General features: G+C 34.8%; 1 protein-coding gene across 4 annotated transcripts in view; it reads right to left on the reverse strand.

Moving 5' to 3' along the window:
• Positions 1-26941, reverse strand: part of LOC118278615 (uncharacterized) — an 89796-nt gene that overhangs the window by 46618 nt on the left and 16237 nt on the right. For all 4 annotated transcript variants that reach the window (XR_004783925.2, XM_035598027.2, XM_035598101.2 and 1 more), the window contains exons 4-5: positions 25001-25247; positions 4385-4541 (exon numbers count right to left, since the gene is read on the reverse strand). Coding sequence is in view for 3 of the 4 variants with exons in the window: in XM_035598027.2 (XP_035453920.2) it covers positions 4385-4541; positions 25001-25247 (404 nt within the window). In the remaining variant the exon portion in view is untranslated. The remainder of the gene's footprint in view (positions 1-4384; positions 4542-25000; positions 25248-26941) is intronic.

The raw sequence follows: 26941 nt of genomic DNA on the forward strand, positions 1-26941 counted from the left end.
GCGGTTATTATAGTCATCAGTTTTCTTGTGCAATAAACTATCCTATGGAGATCTGAATATTGCCCTGCGAGGGGATATAATTGGGATAGATGTTTCCAAATCCCTTGAAATCTTTTCGCCTTCATTGTCTGCATCTACATTTATTGTTTGATTTATTGTAATTCGGTAGATCAAGTAAAATTAGTATCTACAATTAACCAACATATCAATTCACAATTACTCAGGTATGCTATATAAAATTTGGTACATCGACAAAGTCCCTACAAACGACGGCCACAGTCTTCATCCCTCTGAATATCACTATCACTAATCACGGAAGTGACAAATCACTTATTTATACGTAGTGTTTATTACATATTAAAATTAAGAAAATAACCCTTCTTTTAACGTGACCATACATTGGAAATCGGTACCTTAAGAGTTAAAACTGCGTTAAGCGGACGTCCACGACAACCACGTCCACGGGCAACGAGTGGTTAAGTTGTGCTGCTAGTTCAACTTTACCGGTGTGCATAAACAGTCATCAGAATCGATAGAAAACTTATAATAACGTACAGAAAGGACATCGAAAAGTAAAATAAAAACGACAGTCAATAAAGCCCGTTTATAAATAATAGTTTACTGATTATAATACACATGTTTATAATATGTTGGAACCGTGACAGACACCCGCCGTGTGAACGTGGCGCGGGGGATCTGCGCGTGCTCATGTGATCACCGCATTCACAGCACACACAGCCTAAAACATTGTACTTACTTACCTACACACGCACGTATGTATGCTAGACTACACTGAATAAAAATACCGAACCAATTTTTATAAATTTTTCACCATTACACGAAGCAATTCACGAGGAAAGTTTTAGTGTATAATTTTCGAAGGCTTTGTGAGTATTAGAAAAAATGAGGCCGTAGTTAAAGGTGGCTCGGGGTTGGGGTATGGGGGTTGGCGGCAATATTTTTGTTACTTTATACAATTTGTGAAATGCATTTACTTTTATGTAAAAGTAACAATAATAATCAGATAAGTTTGGAATCGGGTACGAAGTGTAAAATGATAATTATGTCTACAATTTTGGTTTAAAAGCACTACACCTGCACTACCTCTCAAATCAAATCATTTGGGATAAACGACAACAAACATCGACCGTAACAAAATCATTATTTAATTAAATCGAAGTTATTTGCCGCGAAGTGTCAAATCAGCTTAAACCCACGTCAAGTTTAAAAGAGGCATCGCATAGGAACACTCATGATTATTACATACAATATGTATTATGTTATAAAATACAACACGGTGTTTCTGATTCGAACTTTCAAAATATATTAGTTTTCCCATGGCCGGGATTTTGACCGTTTTTGTTGACTGACCCTTAATTGAGAAAGGCACAGAGTTAGCTACTTTTGAAAGAAGTCTACTAAATTTGAAAATTGAGGAAGAATAAAATTGGCGCCATTAGCCACTAGTATGGCTGTTGTAATTATGATAATATCAATGATAAAGACTGCCTCGTTGGTCGATTGGTCGCACGAGCGACTGCCGGACAAAGGTTCTCGCGTGCGATTCCCGGTTCGGGCAAAGTATTACTGGGCTTTTTTTCGGTTTTCCGAAATTTTCTCTGGAATTGTGCCCATAATATGGCAATAGGCTCACCCCATATTACATGATACTTATAACACAAATGGTGATGGTATAGCGGCATTACGTGCTTCGTGCTTAATGTGCACCTCTGTCTACCCCTTTGGAAATAAAAGGCGAGACGTTGCAAAAACGTTGCAATAATAAAATTATTTAATTTAGAGAATTTGTATACTGTAAGTAATATACTACAGCTAAATTAAATTTTAGTTAAATGTATGCAATTTAACAATTTAAAGGAATTAACAGAGTAGACGGTTCGCGGTAAACGTATAAGGAGCGCTCCATGCATCTGTAGCGACGACACGTGTATCTGCTTACTTACTGAATACGTTAGTATTACACAAAGCTGTTCCATCCAAGATGGGTATCAATGAGAATTGCACGTGTGTACTTGAACTTGAATTATAATTAATGAGTATACCTCTTTGATCCATTCTCTATAAGGTCCACTGTCAATAATAAAATATTGAGCTTGATTTCAAGTCAAGTTGTTAACCATCTTGTCTTTATGTTTCCATTTATAGTTATAGTAAGTTAGAATTGTTGATACACACTAAACAAGAGGCTATAACTAACAATTTATTACACATCAGGCTAAATGTGTGTTAAAATATTTGTGCCTACTACCTACGTTTCGGAGAAAGGGTTATAAAACGTTATATTTGTCATTGCATTATTTATTTAATATCTCACTCAGTGTTTTACTGAGGGTTAGTCCACTCCGTTCTATTCCGGCTACACGTGCCAGCTTAACTGGAACGAAACTTTTTGTGCTTCGTAAATATTAGAATTTAAATAAAATCGGCATTGGAATGAAAAATCTCGATATAACTATTTTTCATCTCACCTCGAGACGGTTGGAATGTGCGGCTACAGACAAGCGCAATATTTTATGGTATTTTTATATAAGTTTTTACCCACGCTTTTCTATATTTGACAATGTTATACCTTTATTGTTTAACGAACAAATTGCATTCAAATCTGTTGCGGTTTATAATATTTATCATGTTTTTTTTATTAACTTCGAACACAAAGAAAAGCTGTTTATTTATCATCATCATAGTATCAATATGGAGCCAAACAAATGTGTATGTAAGTCGCATTTTCCAGCCAATATTATATGGCGATAAAGATAGTATAACAACAAGTATCATTTTCTATTCGTATACTTATTTCACGACTCGTAAGTTTGACTCAAAACTTGGGAAGTTCTCTCTTAGTACCCGTTCGCTTTGCCATGTAACTTTCGGCGAAGAGTTGCATCCTACTCTTGGCAACTTTGAGCTAATACTGCTGCATTTTTAACTCAATCAGTGACAGGAAATTAGCTGTTAGAATAGTTCAGATTTTCTTAGATTTTAGGATCATAGAAATAATTTAATCAAATACAGTTTGAAGAAGTTATATGATTGCATATACTTACAGATTAAATACAGACAAACAATTCAAGCATTTGAAACTTTTTAGTGCTTTGACTCAAACAATTAAAAATATCATAATTGAAGGTCTGTAATGATGCTATCGAACACTGTTTACCTCCATAGTTATGTTAATAGTAAAAGGGAACTGCTTGACAACAAGATATGGTGAATAATATCAGGAGGGTAATGAGTGTGAAGTGCGCGATTGCATATGTTAGTGGGTCACGGAGTGAAGCCATTAATCGCAGCCCTCCCACCGCCGCGCGCGCCAAGATCTATCGATACTTGCACAGAGTTATAGTCAATTACACAGTATTGTTGCCTATTTGTACGCAAACTCACATATTTATTTATTAGCTTACGTTACGTAATATAATAATGCTATCAGTACCGTTATAATTTGTAAATACGTAAATAATTTCCACATGCCACGTTAGATTCTAAAGCAAAACTATACTATATACTGTTACATAATTATTGCATACCAACACAATTAAAACTTATTAGGGCATTTCTTATTTATAGCCAAGTAGGTATGCGTGTAATTTCCACAAGTCCCCACAACTAGTTACGAGTGAACCCAACTATTGACTAATGACGCCAAGTTACCATCCGTTACGAGCTATGAAAGCTCGTAACCTTATGATGGGGTGTACATTATTGCTGAAATTATTCACAGTAAATTATTTGCGGCTTCGTTTCGCGGTTGGAACCGTAAACAGTATAATACACATATACTAAAGTAAGTTCTTTATGCATAATCAAATTATTCCTACGTAAAAAGTATAATAAATCGACAAGGTTGCTGTTTTGTTCTACTATCTGTAGAGTTTATTATATTAGTTACCCACTATAGTCGAAACATTTTCGATCATAAAATGTTAGCGCAGAATATATTTTTATCATACCTATACAATATCCGCAGTTTATGCGTAAAATCAAAGTAAATTCGGCTACAATCAGATAACAAAATGTGTAATTCAGTGAAAATCAAATCGAATTTCGATGCTCAGAATAATCTCGTCGAAGTAAGTTTTTAAATACCGAATCGAATGTATAGACGTGTAAAAATCCAAAAAAACATTTTTTAGTTGAACTCACAGCATTTTTGTCGGACTGCGAAATCACTCTAACACTCGACAAACTGACGACCGATCCACTAAAACACTTTCCAACTTTCATGGGAACTGCGAGCGCGGTGCAAGCGAGTGACGACAAAATGTTTTCATCATTTGGGAATGACAAGAATGACGATACACCGCCAATTCCCTCTCCTTACTCGCATAAAAAGATTTCTATTATTAATGCAAAAGGTACTCACTTTTCCAATCGATGAACTCCTCCAAGTTCTGTGGCTTCTCAGCCCACTGCAGGAACTCGAAGGCTTCATCGGGTATGTTTGCTATGCAGAATCCTTTCAGGTCCGGTACACCGTTTCTAGAGTACTCTGCTAGTAGATCGGACAGTTCCAAGTTGAGCTAAAACATAAAAACATGTTAGAAATTGCTCGATAATAAAAAAAGACTCGCTTACTTCTGTGTGCTTTGTTACACTTATGTATATTCAATTAAGTTAAGTTTAAACGTAATTGCAGCGTCATTAGTTTCTGTAACTGCACAGTATCGGGGTCACATAGTAATGGAGGAGGCGGCTAATGTTGTCGATGAATTACGTGAGACATCAGTCACTTTCCATGGCGTGTACAAAGGTAATGTAATGCTTAGAGGGAAGTTGGGTGGTAGTTCAACAATTCCATAGAGTTGTAGCGTAAAGTTTACTCTTTTTCTGAACTACCAATCTTTATTGAAAAATATTATGACTAGATTAGACTTATCGAAATGTGTACAATTGTTAATAGATCGAGGAGGAACGAGGTTCATCCCATTACAAGTATCTTCGGATTACTATGTGGGAAGCCCCAACAACTTATTTGTATGATAGTGATAAAAAACACATTTTTTTAAATATACTATTAAATTCAGATTTCCAGTGACTGAAGACAAAATATATATAAAAGTAAGCAACAGAGAAGCGAGGCTGTTAATAATCACAATATTTATCTCTTAAATTCAGATTTTCTGAATGATGGATAGCTGATGATTGAATTTTGATAAAGCACCTGCGGTTTCAATGAGTCGGTGTATGTGTTTACGTATCATGGATATATTTATGTCTCATTGCTGCTGGATGGAGATAAAAGGGCAAGCAAATTGATTCACGTAGCGCAGTAACAGTGATTATAAACAATATCTGATCTACTCACAAACACAGACAGTCTAGACTACATCTACTTGAACATGCAACATCTAACAACACGACAATAAGTATGTATGCGTTACTGATGGGAGTTCGACTGTACTAAGTTTCTAGTGTAACAGTAACATTTGAAATGAGTCCTATTGTAAATTAGTACTCAGGTACATATACACAAGATATAGTTTCAGTGTGCAGCAGGCTATCCCGCCCAATATAATACAAAATCAAATCCAATAAGCCCCGTTAATAACCAGTTTAATGATTACCTACTGTACGTTACGTACTCGGATTGGTTTGTGTTTAATATTATATTATCAATTTACGTATAATAGGTACTCATTATCTTTATCAATATATTTGTACATACACATATATTTACTTGTTTCCAGAAGACAACGCTTCTTTATGAATTTGTATATTGTTAAGGAAGGTGTTTTTAAGAGCTAATATAAAACGGCGTCTATTCTATTGTAACAACTTAAAAAACCGTTCGACGTGACACTTGGCTTTGCCCATCCACTCAGCGGCTCCCTGCCTTCAAGGGCGATGCGGGGGCGATCCTTCCGAAGTTATTTAATATCGAGAGCCGACGCCAAATAAGCTCGGCTTCCGCCGCACAGGCTGAGTTTCATTTGTATTACTACATTCATGAAGCACTTTCGGTCATGTATAAAAATAACTGGATAAGCATAATAGTAAGCTACCAGACGAGTTTTTGTTTTGTTCTAATATAAAATAGGTTAAGTTCTAAATCGATATCGCTTTCGCCGCAGTAATCGCGCAACTATGCATAGGCACGCACTACTAACCTTCTGTTTTAGGTAAGTGCTCCACATACATAAAGTCGATACTAAATACTCCACTGACATTCATCCAAAGCAAGAGGTAGCTTGCTCCAGTGAGTTACACATAGTTTGTGCCACCTACTCGTTGAGACTAAATTGAGATAGGATGTGAGGCTGATTTGCTTAGTGCGCTGGCGTCGTCGCCGCGTCGGTCGCGTAAATCAGTCGCGAGGAGCAATATTCAGGCACTTCTTTAGATTACTGTAGGAATTGGTATCGTATGCAGCGCACGATGATTGCTTGGGATTTATTCAACAATGCAGACGTGTACTAAGTGTGAGCTTGTGTTCTGTGCATAAAAGATGTCTGTTTATAATATTGAATGAGTTTCTTGATTGGGTTACTTAACGATCTTTTAATAATGTAACTAGTGGGGAAGTTTGTCAACTTTAAACTTTTACAATTCTCAACTGAACATCACGATATAAGAATTGCATTAGAATATTCGTGATCGGAAGGGTCGTCTTGTCCCACCATTGAGGCGTTTCTGCGTACGTAATGTTACTTGTGACGCCTGGGTATGTAAATAGACGGATCCGTTGTCATGATGAATGACGGCGCACGTGAAACTGACGAAGTACGTTCTTTGACGTGCTTTGTGGGAGTAACAAATGAACTGTGTGGTGAGACGATAGTTGTTCACTGTCTGCCAGTATTAGATTCGAGTGCTTACGTGACCGACGACAACGCAACTCTTATTCAAATAAGTACCAATTACTTTCTTTATCTCAATAAATATTAATGTCAACTTTAAATCATAACTTGGATTTAAATATCTTTTCTTTTTCAGTTTTAAGTAGTTTGTTTCTCTTATAAAAGTAGGTAATGAAACTATTACTATTACGTGTAATCTATAAATATTCTATGTGTACTCTAGTATACCAAATCTTATATTTATGATTTCACCGACCACAAAACTCGACACAATTCGGAAAATGTTGAACTCCCGTGAGATTTGAGGGAAATATCACGCACGTGAGAAAGGTTTTAAAAATATTTCCATGACAAACAAACCGCAAAGAGTTCAACACGCAACAGTGTTTCTAAACAAATATATTTTTTGTGCACATCAATATGAAAGACACATTTCATGGTACTTTCACTAGCATATAAATCAAGTTGAAAGTATCTTGTAGCCGCTTAAACAATTCGTAGCGATTCGTAGCGGGTGACGTAGCACCGGCTACGGCGTAGCAGACGATGATTTAATGTTTTAGTATGTTTGTTTTCTCGTTTCCTTTTTACGTTATTATTTTGTACTAACTGACCCTCCTGACTTTGTTCTCTATCTTCTTGTATATCATATAGAAAATGAGAAAAATGTCCATGCAATGTCTTTTATTTACGAGCTGTTGCCTTGTAATTTCTTGACAATGAACTAAACAACGTTCACAGAAAAGGGAAGTAAAAAGTCAAATGAAAATATGGATTTAAAAACTAGAAAGAAGTTGTCACAGACCACAGGAATCAAGACTTCCGAGAAAAGCAAAGTTGTCTCGCACAAAGCTTTTGAAACAGATGTTAATAGAGGTTCCCGGTAAAAAAGATACTACAACTGTTCACAACCATCATCTATTTACAAGAGTCAGTTACAGAAATATTTTGTTTTTTTTATTTATATCTCGCGCGGTACAAAGCCAGAAGTTTTTAAAAAACAAAAGTTCTTCGTCAACCAATTCGTGTAATGGAAACGTATTATATTCGGAAATAGAAAGGTACATTCCTTGTGTGTTTGCGACACCACTCATTTATATGTTCCTAGTACTGTACCAATTCCTTCAATATGCAAGTCGAAGATGAAATGCAGAATTATATTCATAGAAATATTTTATTTGTCAGTGAAAGTACAACATCTACATTTTGTAAGCAGCTATAACGAGGCTCGAGGTACAAGGCTCCGACCTTCGAACGCTGGCCTTTATATGCGACATTTGGCTTTGTAAATCAAAAATATATATGTACGTATGTATACTTGCAAACCTTAAGTTATGGAGAATGCAGTAAACAATATTAAGTATCTGCGTTAAATTATGAATGAATAAGACGCAAGGAAATCAATTTGAAAGTAAAAACAATAATTTGAAATTCAACAAGGAAAGAAGATTAAGGTTTTTTTTCAAGGAGTTTAAGTATTGGAACAATGTGAGTGTATTTTGGATATTTTTATGAAACTTAGTGAACATGGTATGTAAAGAAACTCAGAACTTGTCATATTAATTGGTACATTAGCTGGAGTACAAGCAAGTACAAGTTACTCGACATATGGATATTGATTCTGTATATTCTTCAGCTAAATATAGTCCAGACAGAATGCAGCTGTCATGTCAAGATAATTAGACAATTTAGTACGTGATATTGTATTACCAATCAACCTACCTGTATACCTACAGGCTGGATTAACTTAGAACATAAGGCTACTTACTCTGTTATTGGTAAAATACAAACAATAATTCAGGAGATGGCTAGAAAGGTAGCAGTAATCAACGTTTTCTATTCGTAATATAAATGTAACGCTGAATTTCACAGCCGTTTTGTTATTTTTAAGCAGTTGGATGAACTAAGTTGGTTGGTAAATAACTTTGTAAGGTGACAACCAACACTTTTCGGCTAATACATAATATGCAATTCGTGTTATCTGTAAATTAGTTCAACGCGTAGGTTCTTAGCCTTACAGTATGTGACTGACTGTTTTAGACATAGACTGTTAAACATAGTGATGATCCAGTCAAAAGTCGCTGACGACTGTAAAACTACATCACGGGTGACACACTTCCAATGTGATGTTTCAGCGCTGTCGTAAAAAGCTAAGTGACTACATGAAACGGTAGAACACGTCCGCCCCCTACACGGAAATTGTATTGTCGTGTAAAATATTACTAACATATTGTTTAACTTATCAATGACTGGAAAAACAATACTTTATTATATATACTAGATTCTCATCGCGACTTCGGACGCGCAATCCTGTTTTTAAACGATTTTATTTAGCTTGGCATGTTTGTTTGTTTGGGTCAAATATTGTAATTGGGAATTCTCCCCTTTTTGACGACAGATCAAACTGATTTACACACTTTCATTCTTAATGAATATACACATTAAAATCTTTTAACATATACAAATATTTTATGTATTACTTGTTTCATCTTCCTGTAGAATTTTCGGGAAAACGGGAAAAAAGTATCCTATGTCTCTTGGTTCTAAGTATCACAGTAAAATTTATTTAGCCGTTCTTGAGTTATAATTAGTGTAGATAACACGATTTTCTTTTATATATAACTTAATTGAAATATGTACTTCCCTTACTAAACAGTACTTAACTTAGTAAAAGACCAAGAGAGTGAAATATGTTTAAACGTGTCCATGTGTTGGAATCAAATAAATGTAATTAATGAGAGCGTAACAAATTCTAATTGAGTATGTTTACATAAGCCTGATCATTATTCGTTCTTATTGTGTTATTTATAAATGTAAGTATATAATAGCAGTATTATTACAGCCGACCTTATATCTACATACAAAAGTTATTGTTTTAAACGCCTTTACATTTTCATGTACCGTGAGAATGTGTTCAGTCTCTATTTTCGTATAGACAGTATAATTTATACAACTGATGTATCAAAGAGTTTCTGTGCAAAGATTGGGTGCACGATAGTGCCGTCTTCCACTGCTCAGGCAAATTATTCAAACCACTCAAAAAATATTTATTAAATCATACTTCTATTTAGGTAACACATTTTCACTCTCTTAACTATTTTTTAAAAGTATTCTAAGATTTAAAATATTTCTGTCGTCAAATTAAGATTTATTAAGAAACAAGTTACTTAAGATACGGCAGAGCTGCCATTCCTTAAATACCTACGTTTTTAATAATTTAGTTCAAGAATTTGTCAGTCTATTGGTATTCAGATTAACATCTTCATATAGACGCTATATTGTCTGCTAAACTTGTATTGTTAGTGCATTTTAAATGACATAACATTAAATAGAAAATCAACATAATCATTTCATGTGAACATCTGTACCCGTTATTGGATCCTGTCACATGGCGAATTAGCTCGACATTAGTTAATGCATGTTACACAAGAGATAAGCGACGTTTGTTTGACGAAACGTTTGCTTGTAAGCCATTATCAATAGCCTAGATGAATTTCTACGTGATCAGACGAGGCTTTAGTTGTCCTCGAACGTATTCAATTCAGTCACAAGTTTATTTTTGTTACCTTCCTCTATTCCCCAGACCTGCTGAATACAATCAGAAGTTTATTTTTGTCACCTGCCTCTAAAACTTTTGTTTTCGGGTGCATTGTTCAGATTTCATTTACGCTCGTAAATACCGATTGCAGCTATTTTCCCTTTTTTATGTGGTAAAACTGTCCCAAAGCAACCTTTTCCGTCGGAGGCCCATAACAAACATCAAACAACGAGCCCGCCCGCCCGCCGCTCTTTGTTATTTGCCTATTTACCAAATAACTAGCACGCGCAGGTCGCGACGTACGACACGGTGAGATTTGATTGACTCTCCTTAAATCTACAATGTCAAGAAACAAGTATCCATATACGGCAGTATTTATCCATAGATCTGCATTAAGCCGTCATTAGGAGCTTCTAGTAAAATTGATATAATTAATTGATCTCAATAACACTTTTTGTGAGAAGTATTGCATTAAACTGCTATTAACTTATCCGGAGTAAATTTATAATATCAATTTATAATATAATGTTGTTATCACGCGCCAAAAGCTGTTTCGTTAATAAATGGACAAATATTTGGCTGTCAGGTACTGAAAGATCGCTTTGCAAGTAATTTTATTATGACTTTGTTTTGGGTTCGGATTTTTTATGTATAAGATAAAGTTACCGAATATTTGGATTATAGTAAACTCAAGTCTACCTGATGTTTAGATGTTTCGTAAAAATGCTGTATATATTATGTAATTATAGTAAATAAACTTTAAAATACTTTAAACTATCATTTTTTATGTTTAGTTTAAGAACATTGAATAATTTCGTCAGTTGATAGTATCTCCCAAAATTATCACTATGTGTGTAAAAACCTACAGTCATATCACGGCACGAATTCTGATTGTTCATCAGTTAGGTACTCGTCTATTTTCATGCAAAGAAGTTTATATCAGCAACAGTAACTTTCTTAAAGACTTCAGTTTTGGGGCAGTCGAAACGGGCGAAGAGGTAAATTTGTGATAATGGAAAGCAGCACGAATGGGTAGGTGTGGAGGCTACGAGGTGGCACAATGCCAAAGCTATCGGACATGTAAAAGCCAGGTATAAGTTGGCAACGTCTGTGGTTTTAATAGACGCCTTTAAGGCCTATCTACCTGAGTAAGTATTAGCTGTACTCAGGATACTAATACTTTCTCGAGCCTATGCCTCACCCATATGTTTACTATATACTAACGTACTTCAATCTTCATAGAGTGAGCTTACCAGATACGTATACTATGCTACCTACAGAACACAGGAAATAACAGGACCGTTACTTTAGGTTAAACTATTTATGTATAACAGGACCGTTACTTTAGGATTACAATATTTATGTTTAGTTAAGTTTGTAATGCAGTTTAAAAATAGAAAAATGAATTGTGGATCGAAGTGTGACAGTGATAGTGATACGTTTACTATTCATGCAATATAATGTGTCGATCTTAGAATAGGTCTTAAATAATTATTCATACAATCATGCCGTACATTTACACAACGAACGCTGGCCCAGCGAAGGCCAAACTTACGATAGGTACTAGGGGTCCGAGGCCGGATCCACTGCCGCCACCGGGGCTCAGGCCTCCGCCAGCGATGCCGGGGCCCCGTCCCCCTACGGGGGAGTGGGCTCCCGACATCGCGTCGGGAACTCGGTCGTGCCCTCAGAGACGCGTTTATGTTTTGTCCACCTCTCCCTAAATAAATATTAACTGATCGCTTTTTTAACGGTTTGTTCCCATCGGTTGTACCTGGCCACAATGGAAAAGTGTTTTAGAATTTTATGAGCTATTTGCGTATTTGTTTTGTTTAAAATCGTGAATACCTCGTTGAATATTCTTCTATGTAGTCTCCTAAATATGAAACGACAACACGACGACAGTATTCAACTGTTACTAGGTACTTAATAACAACGCTTTTTGTGAAAATATATTGCTTGTTTGAACATTGAGCATAATTTAATTGTATTAACACCATTTAAATCAGTTATTGAATGCGCTATAAAAGTCTGACGGCGAAACTTTTAATAATCAAGATACCATTCTTGAAACATTAACACAACAAACAGAGCACGTTACATTTATGAGTGAAATATCTGAGTGAAGCTACGGAAAGGAAACGCAATAATGAAATTAGTGTTAAAGGTATCATACCCACGGTACGAGTATATATCTTGGTTTCTCAGTGAAATTTACGAGCCCGCGAGGTTAATTGCTCATCGTATTGGCAAAACTCATTATTACGAACAGACTGTTAATTTTATTTGATCGTAAATGTCTTGTTTTGTAATTTGGAGGAGAATTAAATGGATATTTCATTAATACTTTACTTGATAGTAATAAAACGCTATTTTTTTGTCTAGATAGCAATGTTTACATTAGTTCCGTACATTGCTTTCATAAAGTTAAGAGCTTCAATAGTTCGAAATTTTCGTCATTAGACGAAGATAGTTAAACGGCTGATATTTTGTGTAAGGGACACAAATATGTATGAATACTGTGCCCAATGTGTCCGAATATAATTTTCATTTGATGTATCTTGTTAAGTAGTGCAATATAGTTTATTGTTACTTATTTAGGTTTAACATTTTACTCTTATAGATTATAAAGGACATTTATAAACTGCAACATATACAGATGTTTCGCGAATTAACCACCATTCGAGAGGTACACAGGGCGATACAAATTACATTTGTTCCATAGGTACTTATTAATTGGTGGCACCTCGCCAACGTCAATTTCATCAGCCCTTGTCATTTCGTGGTAATGAATTTCAAGCTTTCGACTTTCAATTGAACGACTGGATTTCGGTAATTTACCTAATGGATTGATGGCCGAGCTGAACATCAGATATGATGGCGACCTTTTATTTTGATTGACATACGCGACATGCAAGCCACACGCGGATTTATCAATGGCTAATATTGTTATTGTTGTATGTATTAGTAATATTACAATTTGTCACTTTTTTTTTACTTACCGTACTAGTTCTTTCTTTTCCCTTCCCTTACAAATGTGCGTAATATGTGGCTATCGTTTTGTATAGCTGTATTTTAAAGATTTTAGTCTAAAGGAAAGATACGTAGATAGGTTGATATGGCCTCTAGTGGGTTTTCAAAGGTTCTTCACGTAAATTCTAACTTAACCATAACAGGGCCAATTCAATTTGTAAATATAAATTTAGAATAAAAACTCATCCCTTTGATGCATTAATCAATTTCCTTAGAAAGATGCAATTTATTAAGTACCTACTTAAATGTAAAATTCAACCAATATTCTTTTGTTCCCTCCCTTTTATCGCAATTTATGAGCATCCGGGACTTTTGTAATGAGTTTCCTTTGCAAGTTTTATAACCGTCGACTATTGCCCCACTAAAAAAGGTATTAACGTTTTTGTATTCAAACGTCCCACGATTTTTAATCATCCAGATTTCCAGTATAATGCTAATTAATAATACTTAAGAAATAAGATAGAAAACCTTGATTTAAGGTTTAATTTTGTTGGAGTCAGCACCGAGCACATACATCAGGTGCGACTGATGTTCCCAACTTGCATTGAGCGACTGCCATCTGCTTCTCGCAGTTCTTTAGTAATACATCATTTTTGATTAGACCCTTTTCCAACTTTCTGACATAGATTCATGCGTCAAGTGGGAGCGGTCCTAGTACCTACTGTACACAGGCGAGGTGGTTAGAGAGTTGTTATTTAAGCACATTTATGGGCTGGAATAGCCGCTGCTGTGCATAATTCGTGTGAGTTGCATGGCGTATCTTGATCTACCGCTTGAAACCCACCGGTTATCCGCGGTATGTATTTAAAAGCACGTTTGGCGAACCTATGATGGATTCTTTTTACGATGGGCTTTTTGATATTCAGATGTATTCTACGTTAATATTACGTACGGTTACAATTAACACTTCTTTGGTTTAGGCTGTATTTAATCTGTAAAGTTATTTAACCAGTTAAACGCCACGGAAGTCATCGGTGATCGACGTTAGTGGAGAATTCGACTTCAACAAAAATCCGTTGGGTTCTACTAAACCCAACTTAAGAATATTGTATGTTAATTTATTTTCATTAGGAATACGAAGAAGAATATCATAATAAATAAATTGTACTTTTGGTCAATTAGAGTTAGGTCACACCCGGCGTTTAGGAGCTTGATGAATGTAATCCGTTATCAAATCTAATGTTAGCCAACGTGACGTCTGTGTCCAAATTCAAACAAGTACCTAGATATCATTTATCCTTTGCCGAGAAAGATGGAACGATGTCAGCCAACAATAGATGTTACTCTAGTACTTTTGCTGTATTAAATATTGTGTTTACTGCCACCTCCCATTCTATAAATTAAACTCGTTGTGAATTCAGACCAAAATTGAATATTCAGAATTTATGTTTGTCCTTCTATTTGCAAACAATAATAGGCCTGGAGCACCGGTCGCGTCATTTGTCAACGTCACAAGAATCCATCCCGCTAGCAGTCACCTAACGCACCGCCCAGATTTATAATGAATGTGTCAGAACATGTAACATTACTATAACTGTGAACTGAACCTTCATTACATCTTGTTAATACTCGTATAATTATACTAAATGCCATTCAAAATGGATCAGGTCAAATAAGGTATCTTGTACTGCGTATGCGTATGTATGTATGTGTATCTTCACAATTTTTATACCAAATTCATAAATGTCAACTGTTGTTACTATACAGACTAGTACAGTGATGACCCATTCATGTTTACGTAATAGGTTGTATTTAAAAAATATATATTTTAGTTACTTTATTCAAAAAATGATTTTAGTATCATAATACTCCACAGCTGTGAACTACCTAGCGGGTTACCGGGGCTTCGGCTCGAAAAGCAGGAGTAGCAACGGGGTGATTTTTTGTCAGTAAGAGTCTGACACTTCCAAGAGAAGTCGGAAAAAGGTGTCATAATTCACATTAAATATCTGTTACGTGGGTTAAGATTATTTCAAAAGAATATCTAAACTTGATTTACTTAAACTTAATGGAACACGAATGTATGATTAACTAGCACCTAGCAGTATCATTTGCAATTCAAATCATAACGTCTAATTGAAAGAAATTCTTTGATGTATCTTAATTGATCATTTGGAATTAACATAATGAAATTAATACGAGTAATATAGTAATGAGTAGATGATAAACGAGTACTAGTAATTTTATTTAATTTTACTTAATAAGTGATCCAAGGTAGGACTTCTGCCTCATTTTGTTCGAATCATATTATGGTTAGTATAAGGTTTTCCTAAACCACGTTGAATTTTGCTTCGGCCGTTATCTGAAGTCGGAGCAGGACGATAGGATTGTCAATGTTCCTCATAATATTCGGCATATCTTGAAAGTAATTCACCCGATTTTGTATATTTATTTACATTCATACAGCCGCTATATTTAGTCTTCACAATGTTTAATATTTTTGTAAAAGTGTTATATAAGAGGTTACATTTAATGTATGTTCTTCTGCCTAATCTAAATGTTAACTGTACTAAAGGGGGAGTGAATGTTTATGACAAATCTAGGTAATATTTTATGTTTCGGTAATTGAAATATGTTTGATACTAATGTGTAATAATGTAGGTATCTAAAACGTCCTGTATACAGAGGTTTGCTAATATTTGCAGTAAGTAGTCAGGCAACAAAACTAAGTTGGAGCTCGGATCTCGATAACTTACTTAACTTGATCGTAGTCTTACACAAGTTTAGATCTCTGTGGCAACGCTGTTGTTCGACACCTCGGTCTAATGCTTAGCATCGGGATATGTACTAACAAACTATTAAATGCATAACCCTCTATACGTTGTTTACCAATTTCGGTCGGGTCTTTGAAATAATAAATAATTCGGGCTATTGAGGGTTTGATGGAAACTTCACTGACAGTTCACAGCTCCCGAAGCTTTCATCGTCGCCGAAATGTTTTTAAAACCTATCGCTTTTAAAGGATTATAATTTGTCGAAATTCGATCAAATGTTATGGCAAAATGTTGTTAACAGTAGGACGCTTAGAGTTGATTTTGTCGCGGCTATTTGTACCAATATTCTTGTTTACTGCAATGAGTTAGTTAACGCGCGTTTATCGTGCTTCCGTGGTGTTTGCGCGACGTGCCTAGCAGCTTCGAGTAGCATAATCATATTAGGTATCGATAAACTTCCGATGCCGAATGTGGCTCTCTAATTAAATAGATTGGCAAACGGATTGGACCACGCAGCAGTTTGTATCAGCTACACACGAGGGACACTGCTTCCAATTTCTCATATTACTTCTGCATTTCATTTTTATTACAGAAACTTGATTAAAGCCATTTATTTAAGCAGTGTTTATTAGTAGTTAAACTATATTTATTAATCACGTAAGTGCTTAATCTGTAAGTGCCTTTTTTGCGCTCTTATTTGTTTCTATAATTTAACAAGAAAAATAATTGAAGACATTTAATACATAAGCGATATACTAGAATACCAGAGTCGCTGTTTAAGGTGCTAGGTGCTTGAGTGACCGCAATATATAAGGAGTAAAGATTTGGTACATATTACCCAAAGCTGTACATCACTAGCAAAAGTATGGGAGAGCCATGCTTCGGCACGCATTTCTAAAAAACCGACGTGAAACAACGCTTTCGTTGTATTTCGCCGTGTGGGTTGCACCGATTCCTTACCATCCGGTAATCGGTCAGCTCATTTATCAATTTATCCCATAAAAAACTAACATTTTTTTAACTACCCTCTTGTGTTGTAGCAACTGTAACTGTAGCAACTGTAACTGTAACAACTAATTAGAGAATTGAAATAGTATAAAATATTTTAAGGGGTAAGTAATTAAGTAACATACTACTAGTCTACTAGTCTTTACTTAAGTCATATGTATAGGGCTGTTCAGAGAAACCGAAAATCCAAATAATTCCTTGGCCGACCCGGGAACCGGAACCGAGACCCCTTGATCGACATGCAGTCATATTATTATATTACCATCACTTGACAAACGAGGCAGCAATAAGAAGTAAGAAGATATACAACATAGATGCCTTAATTGGCAAACCAACTAACTCCTTATAAGAAAGTTTTCAGGAGACACTTAAAACTCTATAGTACTGTTTGATCCAAACAAATCTAAAAAAAAAAATGTTTACTTAATGTATCGATATACAGTTTATGTTTCGAACTGTAGTTTTACTAAGGTATTGTAAAAAACCGTTATTTATAATATTATATTATACAAGTGTAAATTCCTTGTCATGCCTATATTATTCTGAAATATTGTTATTCAGGAACATCTCAGCTATCCCTATCCGAGTTACGTAACTACTTACAGAACGAATGTCTTTAGTACCAGTAAAGTCTTCAAGTCATAAAAAGCATCTTGATATTGAATCAACAGCGTTGTTGCCCACGCAATGATGGCATTATATGTGATCCGGGCAGATGAGATCATAAACTTATGTGACAAGTGACTTGATACGCTGCGGCGGGCTACTACCCTGAGCTGTATACACACAAACATATATTTATGTATCCCACACTATTCTTCTGTTAATATCGTTTACGATAATTAGACTTAGATTTTTAAAAAGCATGTACATTTCCTAATATACTTGCGAATGAATGAATATTTGTAAAAGTATATAAATATCTTAGCACACACGCTCGCGGCATGAGAATGGCCTGCTTCGAAGCTAAGTTCGTTCACTAATTGTGTATTAAAACCTCCGTCGGCAGACAAAGGGAACAATAGGGGTAGCTACTTTCATATACGTTTAAACATTTAATTCGTACGTACAGATGTTTGCTTACAAGTGCGGTGTTAAAACAAGCCGTGATTACCGAGTCGCGTGGTGTTTACCGTATCGCGGCCGCGGGTACACCGACTTTAAATTACAGCTATGTATCAGTGACCTACTAAAGCCGATATCTTTGCAGTTTGGCGCTAGAGCAAGGTTCAGGTAATACATGAATAAATTTCCAACAGCTCAGAAAAACATAACAAGCTACAACTTATTAGGTATGTTTTGTAGTAATCACGTAGACAATTGTACTAATATAAGAATCCATAGTTAGAGGCTTGGAAATATTATCAAAGCGAAATTGTAGACAGAATCAATTGATATGACCTTGATAGATTAGTAAGATGGATAGGCAAATAGCCAGCCAACTATGTCATATGCCTACAACAAATTACTCCTATACTTATATAGGTAAGGGTAGAAAAGAGGTAAACTTGTTATAAAGATAAACCAATTTTTTAATATTAAAGACGCCATGTAATAGAGGCTTCCTATTGCCAAACTACGTGCTATTAACGATACTTTCGAAATCGGAAACGTCAATAATACTTTGGTCGACGCGACAACGTGGGAATCGAATCAGAGTTCGAGACGAAGTAGTTAAAAGCTTTCATTTTTCCCTAAACCCTTCCGCTGAACAAATAAACCCGAAATAAAACAGTTATTTAAACTATAAAATCAAATTCAATATTCATAGACCTGTACATGGAGTGTTTTTGTAGATCCGTCCATTAGTGTTTCTTTTTTGTTTGCTTTAACAACCGACAACGCAAACTGTTGAACAACTCTATCAAACACTCGAGTAGGTACTTATATTTCTAAAAAATCTTTATGGAACACGTTTCCGATACCTTTCCCGAAGTAAATTGTCGGCATAAATTAATCAAGTTAATGAAACATAAATTTTAAACAAGGTTCGGCGTAAGTAAGTCGATTATCGGGATTATTTAGTAAATAGCTCGGGCTAACCTTTACTTCGATAAAAACGACAAATTAACCACGAAAGCAACTACCCCACGTTGTTGGGCTACCGCTTATACGATTAAATATTTAGTAGGTGCCCTAGTGAAAATTCAATATCGGTGACGGTAATGAAATTTACATCAAACACGTTAAAAACATTTAGGACAGCTAGGTACCCTACTACCCGCTATACCCGCCTACCGCCGAGGTATGCTGGGTTTGGGTTTTTAAAACTCATTGGCAATCGAGTCCGGATATAAATCGTAACCTCATCTTAAATTATTCATTTGGAAAGTCAGTAAGGACTGGAAACTAGTGTATCCCTAATATTAACAGGACCATCAATCTCGTTCGACCGAAATGGAATGGAAAAAAATACATACTACCGTATTAATACCTACACAGTGTATGTGTATACCTATAGCTATCACATAGCTACATATACACAATATTTTATTGTTACCAACACTGTTTAAGCTATCCTATTTGACTGCGGAGCTTGAGCTGTTGGGCCCGATACGATTCGTAAATAGAAAATTGTACGAGACTCGCAAAAAAGCTAGAATAGACTGTGACAACGTTTAGAGGACTGACCATATTAAGAATGGTTTGATCATATTAGTATGTAATGACCGTAAACACAGCTTAACGACAGATGCAAGCCTTTGCGTGCCGACTATTAGTGTAACTTAGTCAAAGGACCCATACTTATAATATCCCAATTTGAAACAATGTGGTATGACATGGTAACATCGTAAAAGTTGGCTACAATTTGTATAATAGCAATTGTAATAAAACGTTATGTAACGGCTGTGCGCGAGTACCCAAAGAATTACCATTAGGTACGTTGTTCCTTTTTTCTCATGTACATATATGTAGAACTTTATTAATAAACTCCGTTTTATTTATTTGTCGAACCTTATTTTACTAGCGATCATTCCAACCAATTTCGAACTTATCATATTCTCAACTTTGTTAGTAGGACATCGAGTTAATTGGTTATTAGATTTGTAAATGATGCTGCTTTATTTTCGAAGTTTACACTGAATAATAACAGTATTAGCAATTGTTACAAAATTCATTCGAAGCTCGGTAAATAATCTGCTCGTATCGGATATCGGTTGTTCTTCATAAAACAAGATGATTCGATGAAATTTTAATATCGACACTACAGATTTTAAAGACAAAGAAAGAGCTTTGGGCGCCCTTGAAAGATGTGCGGGACGTGATAACTTTGTTATCAACCTCGCCTCAATAAGATTACATCACGATACTCCTCACTAGAGCATAACACGATTCAGATATTGTATCACCAAACTTAGTTTTTAACCCTTGTATAGTCTAACTTTTTTTATTTATACAGTATGTTAATAAAATGTGATTGTTGTTAAAAACTCTGATAAAAAGAACACGCGTACCGATGCCACAAATACAAACATAATGATACTTATCCAACAGATAAGTAACGTCGTCATATACTTAATAGGAGGCTTCAGCATCCAAAATCAAATTAAATAGCTAACGGCTTACTTTTAAAGCTAAAAATAACTGAAGCGAGTAAATAATGTTACTGCTGAGTGGTTTCATTTTATATGTTCCCTCAAGCGCAACCTGATTTTAGAAAATATATCATTACTTATAGCTAATACAGAAAATATTTAATGTCAATAAAAGGTGTTATTACATCGAAATTACGAATTTATGGTGTAAGAGAGCGCTCGTTTGCGCCAAATATGGCCCTACCGCAATATTATTTTCATTTTTATGCCCAGTGACTATTATAAAAAAGATTTTGACGCAATAACGCCTGCAAAATATATTTGATATTTTTCTCTCGTTCAATGCAAATGTTCGAGTGAAACGTATTGTTTTTATTAATCTCGCAACATTTATTTTGCGTAGAATACCGAATAAAACTTTTTACTATTTATCAGTCAATTATTGACAATTGGTTTATGCTCTGTTGTATGTTTTGTATTTATTTTTTATGTTTGTAGAAAATATTTGTATATTAATAACAAAAAAATAAAATTGAGGCTTTAATAGCCAAGCGATCTTTATGTATTTAAATATCCAAGAATAAATTTCCATTTGTTCAAAAGTCAAGCAATATATTTTCACAATTTTTGAAACGACAACGTGTACCGCAATATTTTTGTAGAAAACTACATAACACAAAATCTGTTCCAATGCAGATATGTAAATTAAGTCTATCTAAAGAAATCGCGTGTCTTGAATCGTGCGTAAAATTGGAGGTCTTGTTAATGAAACACCTTGGCCCGAATCAATATAAACCCAGATTTTATCGCCGGCTCACCACAAAACTTCATTTCATGACCCTCGGCCGAGTCCGTTGCTACAAAATGCGTATTACGATAAGAGTCTGAAATTAAATACGTGATATAGAGGTATACACAACTTCTTAGTAAACTTATTCAACTTCAAATGAACTTATACAAAACTTTTCTGAAGAAGACGTGTACTAGTTTATTCACATATTTCTGTTGAATAACTTTACTCATTTTTTATGATATACTTACCAGTAGGTAATTGGTAAAATTCAGCTGCAGGCTCAACCAAGAAAAATAAAGTTATCCACCCGCAGAAATACGGGAAGCGCGAAACGGTAAAAACTGTTTACAAAGTTGTTAGAATGTTTTAAATCTGATCATTTTTAGTCTAACATGTTTAGATTTTTGAAAAGAAACACTTTAACTTTAAAAAAAGTAGTCAAAAATTTCAAAAGTAACTTAGAGAAATTTTCATGTTGCCGAGATACGAGTGAAAGTATTCGCGTGTGGTGAAGGCTGCCCTGGTGGCACGAGTGCCTGCGAGCGCTCCTCGACGGACACTGAAAGCTTCGAGGCTCTCTCTGTAGAAGCTTATTCGGCGGTTCCAGTGCGCTTCACACCTGCGCACTAGCGCTTACCTTTGACCATCAACCTACGCGCCATTAGCATTTGAACATATTATTTTCAGAACTATAATTAGTTATCGTTTTACATTATATATTTAAGGTAACATTGACAATTCGTTTTAAAACCTACAGATACCATTTAACCACTCAAATATTAACTTTTACTTGCTAATATTATTATTATTTTGATAATCAACAAACATTTTTTTTTGTCGTGAAATTATGAAGATTATTGCATTTTTTCATAAATCAGATAATTATGTAATTTAAATACCTTTCAAAATATACTTTTTTACGTGTTCATTTATAATGTACCGAGTTCTTACGATATGATCGCATCGCTCGGCGAGGCGGGCGCTCCGTAGCTACTCGTAGGCCTGCTACGAAGTGCTACGAACTGCTACGGTGCAGATAATTAAGAATTGTATTATATGGCGTAGTTTTAGGCATTAATGTAATTTGGAGTAGACTTTATGTTTGAACTTTCTTAGCTTTTAATACACTTTCGTTAAAAACTGAGGTACCTACATGTTTTCATTGATGAATTAATTAATGAGAATACGAATAGTTTGTATCGATCTAACTTGTTCGTGTTGATTCTTCTAGCGGCTAAGATAGAGCAGTTGAAATGAAACACTGATTCCTGTCGGCCGAAGTTCGTGCTTCACGCGATTATCACATAAACAAAGTTCGATTTGACGTCAAAACATGGAGCTGAACTATTTCAGCAATACTTATAAATAGACCGGTAAAAGAAATTGGCTATGGTTTTATTCACCAGAAACCTTACATGTCAATAAAGTCTGTTTAGTTATATAAATGAAGAAAACAAAAGTCTTTAGGGGTAGGTACTGTTTCGTTAATAATCAACAATAAATAACCTTCACAGGTGTATTTACGGTTGCGGAAAAAAATTGTTAATTTTTTGTATTGTTACAACTTCTGAAATGAACGGGAATATTAGTTGTGAATGTATTTATGTATAGTAGGTACTTTTAATTTTTATTAACCTCTCTCGGGCGATCTCTTCAAAAATGAGATGTGGAAGATATTTCAGGGAACTCTTCAAAAATACATAATGAGCTCTGCGTTTAAATTTAATAGAGTATACTCACTTAGGGTGAAAAATTAGTTTAAAAACGGACTTAAACTAACTTAAAACTAAAAAAAGCTACGAATTACGAATTTATAACAATTAAAAAAGAAACTATATTACAACCTATCCTCTATGCTATAATAACCAAGCTTAAACTAAATAATTTAAAAGAAACGACTTAAATCTAATCTAGTTAAAAAAAACATAGACGTACAATTTTATTAAAAAAACTAACTACAGTAACTACTAATAATCGATATCAAACTAAACCTACGTTAAATAGTTTAACCAAAAAACCAGGAAAACCCAACAAATAAACTTATTAATTGACAAATACAACGAAACCAATTTAGAATATACGAAACAGCAGGACCACTACAGACAAATAATCATACGACTGATAATACACTTTTTCTACAAGTACCGAAGCGCTCGGCCGATACCCAACCAAATGAATGTAACGAAACCATAGCGCGATCTATTTCGATCCCAACGCCATCTATCGAGGATAAAGACAACTTGGATTATTTATTTATACTCCGTTCGGGCATTTTCTTTGTACTAAAAGTTTACCTATAATATTATTTTTTTCATAAAGTTTTACTATTTATTTACCTCGAGAATTAAAACTAACAGGAATGAAGTTGTAACGATCGACATAGAATTATCTATACTCCGTTAGAGCGGGTCTTTGTACTAAATGTTTTATTATATTGATATTATTTTTTTCATACCTTTTTACTATTTATTTACTTTTTTTCGATAAATTAAAACAATAACTGAACCGAAGTCGTGTAACGATCGACATAGAATTATTTGCGGATAAATTTCTTATTTTTATTTTTTGATTTTTTAAATAAAAATATATCTATGTCCTTTCTAAGGTTCTAAACTATACCGTACCAAATTTCAACCAAATCCGTCAAATAGTTGCGGAGATTAATGGTATAAGTATAGAATGTTCGACGTGATTCTTTAATTTGACATAACTTTCTTATTTATGAACCGATTGACATGAAACAAACACTAAATGTAAATTTAAGCATCCCACAATATTCGTGAAAACCGCATCCAACTCGGATCAGCCGTTTCTGAGATTAGCGCGCACAGACGAACAGACAAACAGACAAACAGACAAACAGACAAACAGACAAACAGACAAACAGACAAACAGACAAAAAAAAAGTTAATTACATTTTTGGGTTCGACATCGACATAACAATAAACCCTGATATTTTTTTTATTTTTATTTTCAATTTACAGACAGCACTTTTCTACGATTTTATTATATGTATAGATAGTAGGTACTTTTAATTTTTATTAACCTCTCTCGGGCGTCTTAAGTTCCATACATACTGAAAACAGGCGTTTAGTGACGTAATACATATGTACCTTGGTACCTGTTATAGTAATTTGTGAAAAATTGGTCTCTCGCTGTTATATGCAAGTGCAACTCCTAACTAACAAGCTAAACTAAACTAACAGGTGCTAGTTTTGTAAACCTAGGTTGTTAGTGTATGGTCACCTACTCGAATACTAGTCGCGGAGTAATATTAGTGGTAAACATGGTCGTAAAGCCTATATATATATACATATAAAAAAATATATAGCGAAAGCGATAAAACGATATAATCAGTTCTATGTATAAGAATTTCTTTATAAAATACCTGCTACAACGTCACGCCTTTTATCCCCGAAGGGGTAGGTAGAGCTGCATATTGTGACCCAGGAATCGAACCCGGGACCCCTTGTCCTTGTCGACCACTCGACTAATGACGCTGTCAGTATATAAAATACCTATAAAAATATTTTTAAAGTGAAAGTGTTCAATTTGTTTACCTCAGAGTTCTCAGGAATGAGTTGCTTTCTCCTCACGTTGGACTCCAGGTAGCGCGGGTCCTCTCCTGAGACGGCGCGCTGATACGACAACCGTCGGCCTTTAGAGTCCGTCTTCTTCTCAACATTGTTCTCAGGTATTGCGGAGAAATCTTGGTACGAGTGGTATAAGTTTATCTCCCTACTCTTCTCGTCTTGTATGACTCGCCGTAGGTAGTTGGTGAGCCCTTCACTGGCCAGCCACGTGACCCTGAAATGTAACGAAGTTGATTGATGACATGGTTCACTCGAGTAACTCATCGCCTCGCTACATATCGATATCAAGATGCTAACTCGAAACAATATTGATTTCTTACAAAAACATGCTGTTCTTAAAGGGCTTAACATTAATAATAAAGCGCTTTCAACCTTGTTACTCTAGTTTAATCTTTTTCGATGAATTCATAAATAGTTTTGTTAGAAGATGTTTATATCCAAGTTAAGGGTATTTAATGATCAGCGGATTTTATTCAGCGAACTAATACTTGTACCTATTTTGAATCAGATTATTTCATAAATTTAGAACCTATTTTGGTTGTCTGTACACTTATTTTTACCTAAATAATTTTCGTATATTGTTTTGCTATAGAATCAGATATAATACCCATAATTAATTATAAAATTGGTATTATAACATATATTATGTCTCACTTTAAGGCTGTGTGTGTGTGTCGCAAGTCCTATGGCTATCATATGGTATTACTGGAGAACAATGGGTGTCAACTATAACATTATTGAGTATATACCCCTTTTTGTAAATAATATAATCTTCAATGAATGTGGTATTACTTTGCTGCTAAAATAAAAATAAAAAATCTTAAGGCCTAATGTGCCTACTTTCTATACATTTCAATTCTGCAACAAACAATATAAATCTTCTTATTATGAACAAATTTAACGCGGATTAAAATCGCAAGTGCTATAGTTTCAAGTGGTAAAGCATTGTAAAAATAATCGCGACGTTTTTGTTCGAAGCGCGGTATACAGAGTTCAAATTACTGTTGTACACGGGCGCTCTTACCACATCGTCTCTCAAGCGCTTCTCATAGAAAGCGTTGTTCGGTCAAATATAATACGACTTGTTTGTTTGTACAAACCACGTTCACTTGTTTTATGCGTTTATCTTTTAATACCGTAGTACAACGTAGACTTTGCACAAAAGAATTAAGTGCACGTTAATCTATATATTAATACGTGATGCAAAAACTTTGGACCGCTTTTTACGAAAATTGCGCGGACGTAGGAGCATAAAATTTGGTACACTTATAGTTTATGTGTAGGAGAAGTGGAGAACGCTAATATTTTTCAAAAATAATGCTTATAAAGTACATTAAATCAATAAATAAAACATTACACACACATGCATAGTATCTGATCGTATTTGACAAAACGTCAAAATCGATAGACATTGCGATGATATTGACGTCTCATATGAATAGTAGTTTTTAAAAGAGTTTGTTTGAGTTTGAGTTAAATAAAAATTATCCTTGAACGTATGTTAAGTGGTATTGTAAATTAAATCGTATATGGTTGAATTTCAACCACTAGGCGACCACTAGTTTTAATAATTCGATTAATCTCACATTCGGTTAACAAATTATCTTTTTACTTAAAAATGTTTAACTAATTGCAGTTATATTGTAGTTTAAAACCAGTTGAAAGGTGAACTGAGTTAGGTAAGCAGCACTGGGTTATCACCAAGATCAACCTGTGACACCACACAACTGGAATCTGCCTCATCCCTACGTAAGAGGGTTTTCGCAGGTTCAGATTTATCAAAGAGTGCTGCTGACCGGTCTCGGACGCCCATAGAAAAGAGTGAGGGTGGTGACTGCTTAGCAGCAAGTAGTTGTATGTAGTTTTAATAATGTAGTTTTAAATAATGTAGTTTTAAATTTCTAATTA

The sequence above is a fragment of the Spodoptera frugiperda genome, chromosome 25 (assembly GCF_023101765.2).
Source record: "Spodoptera frugiperda isolate SF20-4 chromosome 25, AGI-APGP_CSIRO_Sfru_2.0, whole genome shotgun sequence".
Taxonomy (NCBI): Eukaryota; Metazoa; Arthropoda; class Insecta; order Lepidoptera; family Noctuidae; genus Spodoptera; species Spodoptera frugiperda.